Source organism: Chionomys nivalis, chromosome 4 (genome assembly GCF_950005125.1).
Source record: "Chionomys nivalis chromosome 4, mChiNiv1.1, whole genome shotgun sequence".
In the NCBI taxonomy this organism is placed as follows: Eukaryota; Metazoa; Chordata; class Mammalia; order Rodentia; family Cricetidae; genus Chionomys; species Chionomys nivalis.
The window spans coordinates 111,129,558-111,147,523 of record NC_080089.1 but is presented as its reverse complement, the minus strand read 5'-3'; the positions used below and the strand labels follow the sequence as shown (position 1 = coordinate 111,147,523).

The 17,966-nt window shown below is 42.1% G+C and overlaps 1 protein-coding gene across 1 annotated transcript in view; it reads left to right on the top strand.

Moving 5' to 3' along the window:
• Positions 1-720: 720 nt before the first annotated feature.
• Positions 721-17,966, top strand: part of Stt3b (STT3 oligosaccharyltransferase complex catalytic subunit B) — a 69,557-nt gene continuing 52,311 nt past the window's right edge. Inside the window, exon 1 of the mRNA XM_057767083.1 lies at positions 721-1,683. Within this exon, the coding sequence (XP_057623066.1) occupies positions 1,376-1,683 (308 nt within the window). The 5' untranslated portion in view covers positions 721-1,375. The remainder of the gene's footprint in view (positions 1,684-17,966) is intronic.

Genomic DNA, 17,966 nt, shown 5'->3' with positions numbered 1-17,966 from the left:
CCTGCCGTGGGCTTCTCTCTCACACCCGGCTCCGGCTTTTGTGCTTTTGTGGGTGTAGGGAGTTAGTTGTTGAGGAAGGAAAAGGTATAAGCAAGCCGCCCGGACAAGGAAAAGCTCATACATAGGGGTCTTTGGTCGGTTAGTTTGTTTAAAGTGAGAAATGGGCAACAGCTAATATAGTCCATAAAAAATTAATTTGGAAAAAGTGGGCAGGTGTAAATAATGAATTCTTGCGGTCAAAAGATTTAGCTGCAAAGGAGTTCTTGGCACTTGGAAAACACAGAAACAGAAAAAAATTGAAAAATATGCATTTGTCAGCCTCGCTACGTCTTGCTGCAGCTCGGACGAATTTGCCCTCTCCAAGATTTCAGCGCAGCACAACGGGGACAAGAGCAAGCGGCGAGCGGGCCAGCTAGGCACGTTCAGCTCAGCGGGTGGACCCACGCGCCCGGGGCCGCGCACCGCGCCTGCGCGCCCAGTCACGTGGCGGCGTTCCGCGCTGAGCGGGTTAAAAGTCACGGCCGCCGAGCACCCGGTAGGGTGGTGCTCTTTGCGTCGCTTCGGCCGGCTGGGACGCGGGACCGTTTCCTGCTCCTCGGGTCGGGATCCACGCGGGGAAGCAAGCCGAACCTCCAGGCACCCTCCCGCGGGGCCCCGAGCAGGCGGGCGCGCGAAACCGCGTCTTTCAACTGACAATGAAATCGTAGCCGCCACCGGCGGCGAATAGGCGCGAGGCCGCGAGGGGGACGGAGGGCGGGCCATTCCGCCTAAGCCCCGCCCAGGGCCCCGCTCGCACTACTATTGGCTCATGCCGACGTTCCGGCACCGCCCCTTAACGGACCTGTCGCTCTGTGACAGGCGGAGGGGCCAGTTCCTGTTGGGCGAGGGGGCGGAGTCAGAGGTGTCTTGAGCTCCGCCCGGACTCCAGGGGGCTCCTCCCCCTTTAAGCTCCTCACGGCGGGGCGGGCGTGAGGAAGGGAATGTCATTGCCGTTCGGAGCCGCAGCTCCTCTGGCGCCCTCGTCCCGTCGGCTCTCGCCGCCGCCGCCGCCTCCTCAGCCGCACGGGGGACACGGATGGCTAGTGGGGCGCAGGGGCCTTCTGGGTTGAGACCGCGGCGGTCGCGGCCGCTGCCGCTACCGAGGCAGAGACTCCGAATCGCCGCCGCCGCCTCCTCCTCCACCCCCAGTGTCCCGGCCTCGCGGTGCTGAGGGCGGGAGTGCGCCCAGCTCTTCCTCCGCCTCCGCCTCCTCCTCCTCGTTGTCGTCGCCGTCGCCCTCCTCCTCCTCCTCCTCTGGGTCTCCGCCCAGCACCCCTCGCTCCAGGCGGCGGCGGCGGCCGCGGAGGACGAGCGAGACCCGCCGCCGGGGCACAACATGGCGGAGCCCTCGGCCCCGGAGAGCAAGCACAAGTCGTCCCTTAACTCGTCCCCGTGGAGCGGCCTCATGGCTCTGGGGAACAGCCGCCACGGGCACCACGGGCCCGGAGCCCAGAGCGCGTCCAGGGCGGCGGCGGCGCCGAAGCCGGGGCCCCCCGCGGGGCTGTCCGGGGGCTTGTCGCAGCCGGCCGGGTGGCAGTCGTTGCTCTCCTTCACCATCCTCTTCCTGGCCTGGCTGGCCGGCTTCAGCTCGCGCCTCTTCGCCGTCATCCGCTTCGAGAGCATCATCCACGAGTTCGACCCGTGGTGAGTGTAGCCGCCCTTCCCCCGCACGCGGGCAGCCGCGCCGTTCCCGGCGTGTCCCGAGCCCCGCCGATTCCAGCCGCTCTCCCGCGGCCCGGGCCGGGCGCGCCCCCGCCCCCACTCCCGCCCGCTCGGCGAAGTTTGCCCGGGAGCGGAGCCCCGATTCCCCGGCCGCCGGCGTGAGCCGGCCCTTCCCCGCGCCGCGCCTCGTCCGCCTCCCGGGGCCCCTTCCCCACGCCCTCTCCGCCGCAGCTTTGCGCCTTGTTGCATTTTATTTTATTTCTCCCATTCCTGCCATCCGGGCAGCCCCGAGATCGCCTTCTGGCCTCTGGGGGTGACTCGGAACCCCTCGTCCACTCAGCCCCGCAGTTTCACGCTTTCCCCTTCTGTTTTCTCTCTCTTGGAGAGTGGAGTGTTAGAGGTTAGGGGAGGAAATGTTACCCCGAAAGCAAACGCGGTGCTAGCGGCTCGTGTTTTTCCCGCACCAGGTATTTTCAGGTGTCTCCCCCCCCCCCCCAGGCCCTGAAGTGCTCTCGGCACGCCACAGTTTCCACAGTTGTATTGGGTTGCTCTTTAGAGCGAGATCGTTATTCTGTTAGCCGAACTCTCGCCCTCGGTGTTGCCACTGTGTCCGACAGCGTTGCGTGAGTTCCTTTATTGGTCTCTGCAGGAAGGTGGAGAAGGGAACGCTCACAACCGAGCTGCTGGGAGCGCTAGATCGTCGTGCCGGAGTTGCACGGCACTGCCTGGCCTTGGGTTTAGGAATTACCCCACTCGGAACCCCGAGTTACCTAGAAGGGAAGATTACTTTAACTTTCTCCCCGCTGGCCCAACCTGAGTGAAAGTTTTTTTTTCCCATCTGAGAGAAAAAGTGTGTGTGTGCCTCTTTAGTTTATTCGGCGGGCTGCTCTATCAACCTTGAATTAATCTTACTTGTAATTAGACCTAATTAAACGTTAGGGTATTTGTCTTCCCATTTGAAATGCACAAGAATCTTTCTTAAGAGCAAATAAATAGGTAATAAGTAAGTTTTTGTGGTAGGCTTATATGTTAAGATTTAAGTTGTGCTTTAAGAAAAATATGCTACAACATCTATTGAACACCAGAGGGGCCTACTCAAGGAAAATTGTGTTTAGAGAAACAGTTACGGTGACAGCCTTCTGTGAGATGTTTTCGTCCCATTTTAGAGGTTTCGGTTTTTTTCTGACATTAGTTTAGCCATTAAAATGGCCATTATTTTATTTGGAATCACATATTGATGTGAATAACATATAAACCTAAGAATATTTGTGAAGTATTACTAACTGGATAGAGTATTCTTTTGAAACACTTAAGCAATTAGATTAAAAATGAAATTGAGACCAGAAATGAAAACCACTAGAATTACTGAACATATGAAAAGAGAAAGTTGTGTCTTTTAAGATGAAGATAGAACAGGGTGGCTGATTGACCAGACGTTTTGTGTTTTTTTTTTTTAAAAAGGAAATGCTTCCAAATATATTTCCAGAAAGTAATATTTTCATAAATAGAAGTCTGTTAACTGCTTAAGGGTTACTCAGAAACTGTAGACAAATGCACTACTAAACTAAATGATGAGGTGATTTTGGGGTCATTTTCATCCTTATTTTGAAGGGGGATTATAAGTCTGCATCAAGTCAGTCACCAGTAAAGCTGCATAATATAATGAGAAGGCTTAGATTGCTTTAAAAAACAGATATACTATTAGAAAATGAATAAGAAACGTATCTTCAGTTCCAAAGCACAATTTGAGAGCATAACTTTATTCTCATGAAAACATTTTGTTCCTATTCTGCTATGTACGGAAACACATTTTAGATATATTTGTCTTTCATCTGAATCTGTTACATTTGAATTTTAATTCATATATTCTGATCTGCAAGTGTCCACAGCTAAGGACTACTAAACTTAGCCATCCCATCTACCTTTGGTGGTGTTAATGTTTGTTTATTCTTAATGTTTATGCTCGTGATGTTAGAGTATTCTAATTAGCAAGTAGATAGAGGTGATAAAGAAATTGTTCCTGCACCTCCCTGCTTGGAGACTTGTCCATAAGAATCTCACCTTAGTTTTTCTTTTCATAGCTGTTAACGTTAGGCATGCCATTCATTCTTCCATCTCATAATCGTTCCCGAAAAAATATTTACAAGGGAGGTTGTGTAGATTGCCTGTTGCCTGTCATTACTTTTGACTTGAAAAACAGTTTTTCTCCAAAACTAGTAATAACCCCAGTGTCTCGTACTACCTTGAAAGTGGCTCAGATTGCCATGCAGCAGTGAGGAGAACCTTTGGTAATATTTAAATGTTCTGACTGTTGCCACAAACCAATTTATTCTGGCCTGCCTCCTTCAGCCCCCTCCCCTTCCATTTCTGCATCCTTTCTGTGAAAGGCTGTTTGATTGTGAGCTGCTTCTATAAATTTTACAGTAACTCTTGAATTGTGTGAGACTTTGGGTAGCTGCCAAAAATGACTTGTTACCAAGTTGCACTTAGTATCTTTGTTACCCAAGTTATAAAACTTAGGAACTGCTCAAGAGGTAGTATGTAAGGTTTTTGAATTAAGTGTCATTTTGAGAACTTGGCAACATTTTTGGGTTATAATATCACCTTTTCATGCTAGTGATTTCCTCCCTTCTAGGTTGAGTTGGTGGGATTCCAGGAAGCAGTTGAGAGTGTTCTGTAGGTGCCAAACTTTGATTGACCAACTAGTTTAACAGCATCTAACTTTTATCTTTTTATCTGAAATAGTATTAGTCCTTGCATAGTTTTTCTGTGATTGTGAACAACTTGCTTTCCTGTTAGCTTCTGACAGACTGTGGTAGCTCCCTCCATTAGTGTACTCTGTGAGGAGAGTCCCTTGCTCCACCTGCACTGCTTTTGAGGGACTTCTGGAGAGAATTTAGGTTTTAGCTGCAGTTACCAAAGGCAGCAGAAACTGGGCACCCTGGGGCACCCTGTCCCATTCTGGCATAGTAGATCTTGTCTACACACACATCTTTTTCTGTTTTGTTAGGACTGAGTTTTAGAGGACAAGGAATGTTTTTTTCCTCAGAAACTATGGTGTAAATAGGTTAATTAGTGCAAGCACATTTTCAAAGGAGTGGCAAGCCTTGGAAAGTAAGCTGTTTATGACTTGGGGACTGCTTCCTGTCTTTTGAGGTCTCCCATGTTTTTCTTCACTTTACAGATGACAAAAAAAGAAAACCAAAAAACTGTTGGTCCCATTTCTGAAAAGGATGCAGTTTTAAAACACAAAGCTTCCCAGGTCTTAAAGCCCTCTGACTGTGGAATCATTAGCAGCAGCAGTCCAGCTGCATCCAGTCAGGATAACACCACCACTAATGTTGTGATCTATCTACACTTGCTAGCCGAGAACGTCTGGGACCATCCTTAGTTAGAAGCACCTGTATGTATTGGGAAATGCTTGAGTGGCTGGTTTTGATGGTGTCTTTGCACCTGCCCCTACTTGCAGTCACAGTAACCCTCTCATAGTAGTAGTCATGAATTTCATGAAGCATATGATAAATCCCGAAGCAGTTAGCATCTGTCACCAAAGGAATCGTTTCCTTGAGGGTTTCTTTTCTTTTTTTCTTTCTTTTTTTTTTTGGTTTTTCGAGACAGGGTTTCTCTGTGGCTTTGGAGCCTGTCCTGGAACTAGCTCTGTAGACCAGGCTGGTCTCGAACTCACAGAGATCCGCCTGCCTCTGCCTCCCAAGTGCTGGGATTAAAGGCGTGCGCCACCACCGCCCGGCTTCTTTTCTTTAGGGCCAAACTGGGTAGGACCGTGTGCCTTTCAATGTCATGAGTAGTTTGCACGAAGATGATTGTCCACCAAGCGTTAGAAACTAAAATTTTCCTTCTCTGACTCTGAATCTATGGATGTTGAAGTAACTTGACAGCCTGTCTCTGCCTGACCTCCAATCTTAGTGCTGAGTGTGTAGAAAAATTATTAAAATAATTTTCATTGTACTATCTTCCTGTTCACCAGTATACCTGTGTTCCCAGAAGTAACTTTCTACAAGGCTCATGTTACTTGAGTGACCAAGTCTCATTTCACTTTCTCTCTAAAACAAAAGTATAGGGCTCTACAATACTGCAGGTGCTTTGCGTTCAAAGCCTGCATATTTCAGTAGATCTGCCTTCTGCTAATGATTGTGCTGTAAGTTTTCGACATACAAGAGAGTTGAATTTTAGAGTGAACAGTCACATCCCTACTAATGTTCTCCAGTTGATGTATTTTTTGCCTATGACTGTGCTTACACCCTTCTAGACTCTAGAATCTGGAGAGACTGTTGGTGCCTTGATATAGGATGCTACCCTGGTCCCTCTGCTCCGTGATAAAGGAGAACTTTCTTTCCGGACCACATTTGTTTTCTGTAAAACCTGAGCTCAGCATGTTCAAATAACTGTTTCTCTATCTTCCCTTGGACTGCAGGTTGGGATCTGATTCCATCCCTTTCAGGTTTGGTCAGTAATTTCACCTGAGTACACTGTAAGCCAGTGCATTAGCCATGTCTGTTAAATGACCTGGCTTTGCTGAATCTGCTGTCTCGAGAGAAAGTCTGAAGTAGTTGATTGTTGGTTTTATTAGACTTACTTATGTAGAACGTCTGACCTCTTGAATTGTATTGCTGTTTAGCCTATTGTCACTGCCATGTAAATAACACAGCCTGAAAACATACACACTAATATTACAGGGGTCAGATTTGGGTCACCCTGCTGATTCTGATTGATGATACTTCTCATTTTTAAACCTTTTATGCTTTCAGAGAAGGGTTCTCTTCCTCACCTTAACCAATTTTTCCTCCTTTCTTTTTTTTGGCAAGGATTATGAAGCCCAGGTTGGCAGGTGGGATTACAAGTGTGTCCTGCCACACCCTGCTTCTCACTTTACCTGCTTCTGACCACAAATAATTTCCTAGGACTTAAAATGGATGGAAATGGCAGTACATGGGATAAAAGGAAAGAGCTCCGTGTCTAGTGGGAGTAAATGTTGGAAGAGATGGGGCAGTTGTTCGAGAAGCTCCTGTGTTTTGAGCATATTTGTTAACTGGCATTTGTAGGCTGACCAAAAGATCTAACCACTTTTTATGGTTTGTGTATTTAGGAAAATGCTTTCTTAGTCTGAGACATCTCAACATTTTGGAATAGATCTTCAACTTTATAAATTAATGTCCATTTATTCAAATTTATACCACTTGAAGATAAGCACATCTGTAAGTTACTGCATGTTCAGTGAGTTAACCATATCATTTACAATGTTTCCTTTGTGGAACTTAATGTTACAGGAAGCATTAACATGTTCCCAGTAGTAATGCATGCCTAAGTTTAACAGTGTCTTCCAGTCTTATAGTTACCTTTGAATTGAGGAAATGGGGCAAAATCTTCAGACAAACTGTTTTAGTTCAGTGTTTTTCAAGTCTAAGTGATTCCAAAGTCTGTTTTTGCTGTACCCCTCCTTTAAGGCAGGTTTAAAATAAAATGTCTTTCATTTGCTTCTTTTCCTTTTTTCCTGAGACAGGATTTCTCTGTGTAGCCTTGGCTGTCCTGAAACTCACTCTGTAGACTAGCCTGACCTCTACCTTCCAAGTGCTGGCATTAAAGAGTTTTGCCCCCACCACCAGCTTCATATGTTTCTTAGTTGTCTGTTTTGTATGAGAACAGATTGGCCCATCAAAATGCTTGGTCATAGCCCTCTCTAGCAAAGTAAGTTTGCTAGTTGGATGATACGTAGTTATTTTGGTATAATTAATGTAGGGGAAGAAGAAAAGTTCATTGTTTTAAGTTTTGTTGTTGTTGAAGATGATTAATGATTTTTCAGAAATGGACCTTTTAAAAAAGAAAAGATAGGGTCAAATTGAATATTTCCACTGAGGTTTGTTTGTAAATAAATTCGTAGTGTTGAGCTTGGAAGCATTAAGTCATTCCAGAGTGGGAATTTTGAGTGGACAGCTGTGCTTTTAGAGTAGACTAGGAATTCTGTATAGAAATAGATGTCACCTGTCTTGTTTCCAAGACAAAAGGGCCTGAGGAGCATGCATAAACTACCTAAAGGTAGTGGAGCCTTTTCATGTTGAGGTTTTTTTGAAAGTTGCCACTCATTTTGAATTGAGGGTGTTGAAAATAATAATAGCTCAAGCGTAGATGTGGAAACAGGACTTCTGTATAAAGTTTAATTTGGAATTTGTGATGTAAAAAAGCTGTAGGCATGAATTGCCTGTTACTGACGTTAAGTAATAAAACTATTCTTTTGTGTTCATCCTTAGTAAAAGGGAAATGTTTTTGCATAGAGTAGTCAAAGAAATTTTACTTGTATTAGTAAAATTCTAAAGTATTAGTTGATAGTCAAGCTGATGCGTTTCTTTTCTAAGCATAAACTTATTAACCCTTCTCAAGTACACATTCCTTTCTCCCCAGTATGTTTTTTTTTTTTGAAGTTATAGCTGACAGTCCTTTCAACATACAAAAGACTTAAAATATTGGCAGTTCTTGGTCTCTCCTCTCAGTATCTAATGCTGCAGTTTATAAAGAGAGAGAGAGTGTGTGTGTGTGCACGCGCACCTGTGTACTAATGTTAAAGGTGAACTGTTGTCAACAGCATTACAGAAATTAAAATGAGTAGTAACTCATACCTAAGTGTACATTATGCATACCATCCATTACCTTTGTTGCTGGCCACATTTGTCTGCAGAAAGGCATGAGGCTAAATGGACTGGCACAGAAGAAGGATTGTGCCCAGAAATCTTTATGAAAGTGAATTATTGCACCAGTTGTTGAGATGTTCTTGAAGTACCTGTAAAAAAGACAGGGAAAAGTTTCCTTTTCACTTGAAATAACAAATAATCTTTAAAATTTTTTGGTTTTTTGTTTTGTTTTGTTTTGTTTTGTTTTGTGACAGGGTTTCTCTGTAGCTTTGGAGCCTGTCCTGGAACTAGCTCTTGTAGACCAGGCTGACCTTGAACTCACAGAGATCCGCCTGTCTCTGCCTCCTGAGTGCTGGGATTAAAGGCGTGTACCACTGCCTGGTTAAAAAAAATAATTTATTGTTTTATATGTATGTTTTATTTTCATATATGTTTATGTACTATGTGTGTACCTGGTGCCCACAAAATCCAGAAGTTACAGTTTTGCATTGCAATATAGGTGTTGGGAATTGAACCCAGGTCCTTTAGAAGGGTAGCAGGTGCTCTTAACCACTGAGCCCTAAATAGCAAATGATCATAAAGCTAACTCTCTTTAGATGGAGTCATCCTTTTCTCTAGATACCCTTGAAAGGTTGAATCTCTCAGAAGACTCAGAAGATACAGGAAGCAGGGCATGGGAATACCACTGCATTGCCTTTCTGGAGACAAATGATAATGGAGTCAATTTAAAAAACTGTTCAGGAACTGGGCTTTGGGGGAGGAGGTATAGTGGTTTGGACTGTATGACTGCAGTCCTAGCTACTTTGTGAAACTGGGGTTGTGAACTTTCCTGAACTTCTGGTTTTCAAAGTAAAGAGTGTGTGTGTGTGTGTGTGTGTGTGTGTGTGTATTAAAATTAAGTGAATGGATGGTTGATAATTCTTTTGTAATTTCAGACAGGATTTCACTATGCAGTTCAGGCTGGCCTAGAACTTGTGAGGTAGCCCAGACTGCCTGCAATTCTCCATCCTGCTTCAGCACTACCACATCCTTCCCCTAAACCCTCTCAGGTGCTGGCTGGAACCATGCGTAGCAGTAAGTTTGGTGTCTTTGTATGTGCACACATGTGTACATGCATGATCACTTGTATGTGAGCAGGTTGATGTCATGTGTCTTCCTTGAATCACTCAATGCTGTACTTACTGATCCAGGATCTCTCACTTGAACCCAGAGTTTGCTGATGGAACTAGTCCAGTTAGCCAGCTTGCTCCGGGACCTTCCTTGCCTCTACTTCCCAGCAAAGTAGAATTACGAACAGACCATCACAACCACCAGGCGTTTCATGGGTGCTGACAGTCTGGAACACCAGTTCTTTTTACCCATGAAGCTAGCTCCTTAGTCCCATACAGTGATGATGTCTGGAAAGACGGTGTTGGTATCTGAGTTGAAAGAATTTAGTTCTAAGAATGTACTGTTGTTGTGTGTTGGTGTCTTTGTTTGTTTTTTTTGTTTTATGAGGAATTCCTAATTTTGGATGGTGTGTGTGTGCTTTTGTTTGTGTAGATAAAAAATCTTGAATGACTTCTCTGCGTTCTCTTTCTGTTTCCCAGGTTTTCTTCTAGTGCAGCAGTTCTCAACCTATGGGTCAAATAGCACTTGCACAAGGGTTGCTTGATACTGTCGGAAAACACAAATATTTACATTATGATTCATAACAATAGCAAAACTACAGTTTTGAAATAGCATGGAAATAACTTTATGGTTGGGGGTCACCACAACATGAGGGGTTGGATTAAAGGGTGGCAACATTAGGAAGGTTGAGCTAGTTAGTGTTCAGTGGTTTTTGCTTGGTTGTTTACTAACTGTGTCTTATCTTCAGGAAGATTGAGAACGAGGCATATTAGGAAGAATTTCTCAAATACCATCTTCAAGGATAAAGTTGATTCAAAGAATGGTAAAAGGTCATTGGCCTTCATATAGAACCCGAACTGTATTGGACTGTGAGAATTGGGTGTCTGTGAGCAAATGCTTTATAGTATCAGGGAAGTGACTCTAGTTGCTAAGGCTTCCTTTTATAATTAGAAAGCCCTTCTTAAGTGAAACAAATGAGAAAACTTACATGCATTTTTCTTTTGTGGTTAGAATGATTTTGATCAGATTTGGTAGTGTTTTCTGCTGTGTGTTAGAAAACCCATGCAACTTGAGTGGATAACGTTTATTTCTTTTGTGAACAAATAATGGGCTGTCATCAAACTTAATTCATTGCTGAAGAAAAATTTAAATCTGGAACTGCCTTTCTTAAAATTCTCAGTTGAGCCAGCCAGTATTTGAGTTCTATAATCCAAACTTTAAAACTTAAGCCAGATAGCCTAAGAGAGTTGTTTATCCTATCTCATCATCTCAGACACCATTCAGAGTGTGGCATGGAATGATGTAAATGCCTTGAATTAGTCTCCACTTGGGTAATGGGTTCAGTGTAATGTTGGAAGCCCCTGATCATCAGTCCTCTTGTATGAATCCCCAAGTGGAGATCCTCTCCTGAAATGTCTTATGTTATGAAACATGCCAGACACACTTCTTTCGGGAAAATAATCTGATAGCCATTTATTTGCCTCATGTGAGAAGTTAATTGGTATCGGCTCTATAATATAACATTATAAAACAGTCTTTCATTAAACTTCACTGAAGTGCAGTTGACTTAACAGGCTGAAGCCATTTTTTGAAGTTTCACATCTGTAAAGTAAAAATACTCGAGACCATGTTTTTGTTTTTTGTGTGTGGGCGTCTGAATTGGTAAGGCATTGTTATTTGGATTTCAGTGCTCATTTGCCCCTGTAGTGAATAAAAACACAGAAAAAAACATCCCTTCATTCAAGAACATCATTTGTATTCTCCCTGCAGTATTTTACAGTATTAGGGTGTGGTGAATACTCAGCGAGTGTGAAGAGCCTTTTGTCTTTAACTGTACCTCTTAAAAATTAACTTGCTCTTAAACTGTACCTCTTGTTTTGGTGATAATGATCGTATAGTTAGTCTCTTGGGTATGACTTTGATAAATCTTGGGTTTGACTGTAGTAGCCATAAAGTCATATGTAGTAAACATTGTAACCCGCTTTCACAATGGTACTACTTGAAGAGACAGTTGTGACCATTACTGCTGGCCACTAGCAGTAAGAGTGAATGACTCAGTGGGATGCAAAGGAACTTTGAGGGGGCTCGAAAAAGGTGATTTGGCGGTTAAGAGCACTGGTTGCTTTTGCTGAAGTCCTGAGTTCAATTCCCAGTAACTACGTGGTGCCTCATAGCCATCTAAAATAAGAACTGACACCCTCTTCTGCAGTGCGAACAGACATATATGCAGACAGAGCACTCATACATAAAAAATATATATATAAATAAAATGAAAAAAGAACTTTGAGGGGAAGTGTAATTTTACTTGTATGAGTGTTTCTTACGAGTACAAATAATTCTCAAACAGTTCCTTCTCATGCTTTAACTCATTAGTTGAGGAACACTGAATTAGACAAGAAAAACTAGCTAAAATCTACAAGTCATCTTAGAGATTAAAGGATACTATGTGAAAAATACTCATTAGAATGAAATAATTGTCATCTTCGTGAAAGTGGAAATAGCTTTGTCTATTTCTCATTATTAGGCGGGTCATTGCATAGTAGCTATCAGTGTATAAATGTTAAACCAAAATATGAGACCCTTACCCATTTTTAAATTATTAATCAAACCCTAATAGAAATGATTGGTCTGTTATTTAATTACACTGATGAATTCCATGTTATAATGGAGGTATTCCTGCGAGTCTTTGAACTGAAAACCTGGAATTATCTCACAGGTTTATTTTTTTTTTTAATAATACTATCTGCCTCGAAAATAATTCTTTATTCCATCAATGTACTTTAAAAAAGAAAGTCTATTAATATATGTGCACAGCCCCAGTTTTAGTCCCCAGCACAGCAAAAGGATGACGACAGCAGTAAAAAGAATCCTATTATAAGTGAGTGGAATTTGTTCAATACTTAACCATCATTGTGTGTGCACTGACTTTTTAAAAACTTAATAATCCTGTCCCATAGAAGTGTAACTTGAGTCCCACGACAGTTTTACTCTAGACTTTAACTAAGGGAAGGCTTTTATTTTAATATGCCACCCAGATTTCTGGCCTTTAAAGGAGAAACATGATAATGAAACCATGTGAGATAAATGAAATAAATCTAATCTTAACATAGTTAAAGGCCAGTCATATGTTCAAAGTAGAAAAAATGAGCTTGAGTAACTAATTTAAAAAAACAGCTATTTATTTATGGTTGTTTAATTGTGTCAGTTATTTCCTTAAAAGGGAGACATTTTTCTCACCATTTAAGATTGTTTCAGTTGTTAAAGTAATTTACTGGACCTAACGTGCTTAATATAAACAGCTTTTGTACAGAAGGGTTTCCTTTTTAAATAAAATCACTTTGGATATTTAAAAAGCATTTACATCATTTAAGTGATATTAGTTAGACCTATTTAGCTTGAATCACAATATATGACATTACTACCAAATGGAGGAGTATTTAAAATGTAACATGCACACAAATGGAATATGTGTACTCTGTATAATTGTGATGACATTGGGATTCTACCTAGTGGCAACAGAATGAGGACATGGCCATCTTCATATTTACATGTTTCTTATCCAGCCTGTCTTCTTATTTTTCCTGCTGCAACTAGGAAACCATTCTGACTTTTAAAACAGATTTTATTTTTGATTATACATATATGTATTTGTCAGGGGTATGCACCTGAGTGTAGGTGTCCACAAAGTCTAGAAGAGAATGAATAGTGGAAGTTACAGTGGTTGTGAGCCACTTGATGTGGGTACCACGAACTGAACCTTGGTTTTTGCAAGAACAATATTTTTAGCTGCTGAACCACCTTTCCAGCCCTCATTTCCATCGCTGCTTTTATAAACAGAAAAAGCCCACTTTTATCTGTAAAGAGCATATTGGTAAGTTTTGGAGTTTTAAGAGATATCCTTCTCTCTTAAAAGTACTGTGTCAGGGGCTCACTGTAGCCCTGGCTGTCCTGGAACTGGGTATGTAGATCAGGCTGGCCTTTAACTCACACATATCTGCCCACCTTTGCAAATGTCAGGATTAAAAGTGTATGCTGCCACATCAGACAATAATCTTACTCACACATGTTTTATTTTGACTTGGAGTTTTGCATTTACTAGGTAATGAATTTGGGGGCTCTAATTTTTTATTATGATAACACTTTTCCAATATATGCATGTGTATGTTTGATAGCTGTATGCCTGAGCTGGCATTTCATTACATTTCAACTATCTATAAAGATACCATCTCAGAACTTGGTAACACAGCAGCCAGCACTTTTCCACCATCCTGTGGGTTGAAGTTGCTCCACTTGTATCAACCTGCATGAGAAGATTGTAGTTGTCGCCACAGACTGTAGGCCAGCTGGGACTAGAATGCCTCAGATGCCTGGGCTTTGGTGACATCCAGGAACTTTGACTTCATTAGTCAGAGCTTTGCTTCTTTTGTGTTGTTACTTCAGCTGCCTCACTGCATGGCTCCTGGGCTTCAAGAGAGCATCCCAATATGGGAAAAGCGGTCTGGCGACTTGGAGTGAACTGTATCAGTTCCTGAATATTTTACAGTTCAGATGACATAGGCTTACCTCAGTGTCAAAAGAGGACATTCACATAGAGGTGCAGAATTATTTGAGATTATCTTTAGAAATTCTACCACAATATCTTTATCATTTTAATCTAACTTTGGCCACTTTGAGTTTTTTATTTGTCTTTTATTTGCTTATATTTAGACAGGGTCTTGCTGTATAACTCAGACTGCTTTCTCCTGCCCAGTTTCCCAAGTATTCTCCAGTATAGGCATACATCACCGTGTTTGGCCCTAACCAGTTTCTAAAATTGTCTTTTTCTTAATGGTTTAATAAAAGACTTCATATATGCACATTTATTTACATATATGTATCACTCTATACTAAATTGAGGCTAAATTTGTGGATATTTTATTTCAGCTTGTAATTTAACCACAATCCTATGGAATCAACATTTTATTCCCTACTTCACAGATGTGCTGTAGTTGGTGTATATTATAAGAATGTATTCTTGAAGTCAGATAGCTCCCAAAGATGACGTTTTGTTTTAAAGAATGGTGTTTGCAAAGGAATACAGTTAGGTGTCCATCAACCTATTATATACTTTCTCAAAAGAAGTCAAAGCTTAAAAAAACTTCTGATTAATCACCCTGTGACATTTTGTTAGGAGTATGCCAAGGACAGGTGATGCGGGAGAATTGATGGCTCTAGAACCAGTACATTGAGCTCCAAGTGTTCTTTTCCAGCGTTGTTCACCTTATTTCGTGGTTTTTCCTTCTGAGTTATTCATTTGGATCAGTCTCTGCATGAACTTGCATACTTGTTTCCCATAGCCCGGCTAATTACTATCAGTCAGTGTTCTTTCTGAGGGCGTGCTAAGTTTTCAGAGGCTGAAGGGTTTGGCTCATACTGAAGATTCTTTTGCCTACCTCTCCTTTCATACTTTAGCGTGGAAATTAAGGTTCTCAAGTGTTGTGGCCAAAATAGTTTCAAAATGACATAAACTTCAGAAATTCAGTGAGTGTTCAAATGTTTTCCGTATGTTCTTAGATCGCTGTAGACAGGTACCAAACACAACTGAGTTACTTCAGAAGTGAGTACGCCAGTGAGCAGAATTGATGTCCAAAATGCAAAGCTTTGAGGAAAATGAAACTGCTTTCTTTCATGCCTGGACAAATATATTTGTAGACACTTCCTCTCTGCTCTCAAATTAGGAAGATTTGTTTGTGTAGTTTCTGGTTATTTCAGTTCTTTACATTGATAGCACCCCAGTAGGCCTAGTGCAAACATGGCACCTCACATTTCTTTTCTTTTTTTTTTTATTTTTTTTTTTATTGAAAAAAAATTTTCCGCCTCCTCCCATTTCCCTCCCCCTCCTCCCGCCCCTCTCCCCCTCCCCCCACTCCTCTTCTCCTCCCTCTCCAGTCTCAGGAGCAGTCAGGGTTCCCTGCCCTGTGGAAAGTGCAAGGCCCTCCCCCCTCCATCCAGATCTAGGAAGGTGAACATCCAAACTGTCTAGGCTCCCACACAGCCAGAACATGAAGTAGGATCAAAACCCCGTGCCATTGTCCTTGGCCTCTCGTCAGCTCTCATTGTCCGCCATGTTCAGAGAGTCCGGTTTTATCCCATGCTTTTTCAGTCACAGTCCAGCTGGCCTTGGTGAGCTACCAATAGATCGGCCTCACTGTCTCAGTTGGTGAGTGCACCCTTCGTGGTCCTGACTTTGTTGTTCATGTTCTCCCTCCTTCTGCTCCTCATTAAGACCTTGGGAGCTCAGTCCGGGCACCTCACATTTCTTGAATTTAATACTCAAACACAGCACCACACACCTATTTAAACTTTAATCCTACCAGTAGGTAGGCAGATTTGTGTGTTCAGGGCCAGCTTGATTTGCACAGTTAAGTTCCAGTCTAGTCAAGGCTAAGTAGTGAGACCTTGTCTTGATAAATGAATTAAGTAATAAATATCCAAATACAGAGGTAGAAATTAAACAGCATTTCTCATTGGAAGGGTTTTCTATTATTTTTATTTTCCCCTTAGTTTGGGAGGGGGTGTCAAAATAGGGTTTCTCTGTGTAGCCCTGGCTGACCAGGAACTAGCTCTGTAGACCAGGCTGGCCTCAAACTCAAGATATCTGCCTGCCCCTGTCTGATGGAATTAAAGGCATGTATCACTGCTGCCAGTCTGGAAGGATTTGTACTTGTAGTGGATACACAGCTTCTTGGGGCTTTGATTCAAGTGCTTCGTGTGGTAAATGTGTGTAATCCTTGTCCTCAAGAGTCTCAAGGGCTGAACAACTTAATGAGACCAAGTCTGATCTGGGAATGCTATCCACCAGTGGCTCCCATCATTGATTGCATGTAGAAGCTTTTGTTCATTATTTGCTCTTTGACTTGAAGATCATAAAGCATTAATTACTCTTATCAGGAAACTAAATACAGTAAGACTGCGACCCTGTTACCTAGACAAATTATCAGTGTCAAGTAATTTGGCAAAAAAATGCCAAATTCCACCATGTTGAGTATAGTATGGGCCATTTGTAAAACAAAATTCAGTAAGTGAGCCTTTGTCTTGGTGTCCAAGTTGAGTATTAAAACACAGATGTATTTAAGGATGTCAGCTTATGAATATGCCTCCTCTTAGGTCTGAGAACTAAAATGTCCAAGAAGGCCTGTATACACTGCCTTCTTCTGTGAATGCCAACCTTTAGTTTATCCCTTGTTACTGCCCCACCCCCACCAGAGTATTTCTTGTAAAATGATGTTCATTTTGCTTTTGAGTTTTAGTTGACCAAACCACTTTTATCATAGCAAATTATAGATCATGGGACATTATTACTTTAGATCATGTTTGCTTTATATCTTATTTCTATAGCAGATGAATTTATTTCCTGGTTTATGTATATTTTATATGTATGCAAATACATTTTATACATATAGCTGATTAGTTGGAAAGCCTGTTTATGTGGTATAGTAAATAATTGTGTCTAAAGTAGTATTGGAGATTTCTATAACATATATGTTTGTAGCAAATCCTATTTCATAAATCTTGTATGTATATTTAATAATTATTGTATGTATAATAAAAAACACAATCTTTCCTATATCTTAAGTTTTAGATTTAGTCTATATTGGACTTAGCTGAGCAGAGCTCACTGGATAGAATCAAATACTCATTTTTATATGTACTAATTTTTTTGTTTATATAATAGCATATCTTATTTGGATATTTCATTTTTAGTTCTTACTAACTTTTCATTGTTTTTTACCAATTAGTTGTTTTAAAAAATTATTTAATGTGGGAATGGGAGGTTTACATGCCATGGCACACAGAAGTTGGAGGACGACTTGCCAGAGTCCGTTCTCATTCTACCATGTGGTTTCCATCCTCTGAGCCATCTTACCAGCCTCCTGTTAGTTGTTTTTTTTTTTTTAAATGTTCATTGTAGCCAGGTGTGCTACGATGTACACGTAATCCCAGCACTTTGGAGGCTGAGGTGGGAGTATCCCGAGTTTGAGGCCAAGCTGGCCTCAGAGGAAGAGACTCTCACAAAACAGAACAAACCACATGTCGTTGATAGTTCAGAGAGATTGTCCACTTCCAGGGGAATTGGCGGCAGACAGTTAAAGCAGATATTATCAGATGGGTTTGAGACAGGGCCCTTATTTGTGGTTAATATGTGTTGTGAAGTTTGCTGTGTTATCTGATTGCACCCATCACTTTGAGAGAGAAGAATGAGGGTGACTTAAAGGAGAGTGGCAAGATCATTGCAGACTTTACACAGCCCTTTCCCCTGTTGTACTCATCAGTAGAGAAGATGCTTTGTCTCACTACATACTCTTGCTGCCGAAAGTCTTGTATCAGAGTGGCCCACCTGTCAGTGGAGTTGGGGAGCATCATCTCAGGGCCAAGTGCCTGTGCTCTACTGAGGACATTTATGGTGGTACAGCAATGACTGTTTGGTCCCTTTGATTTAAAGTTCATTTTCTTTTCTTTTTTTTTATGTTTTAT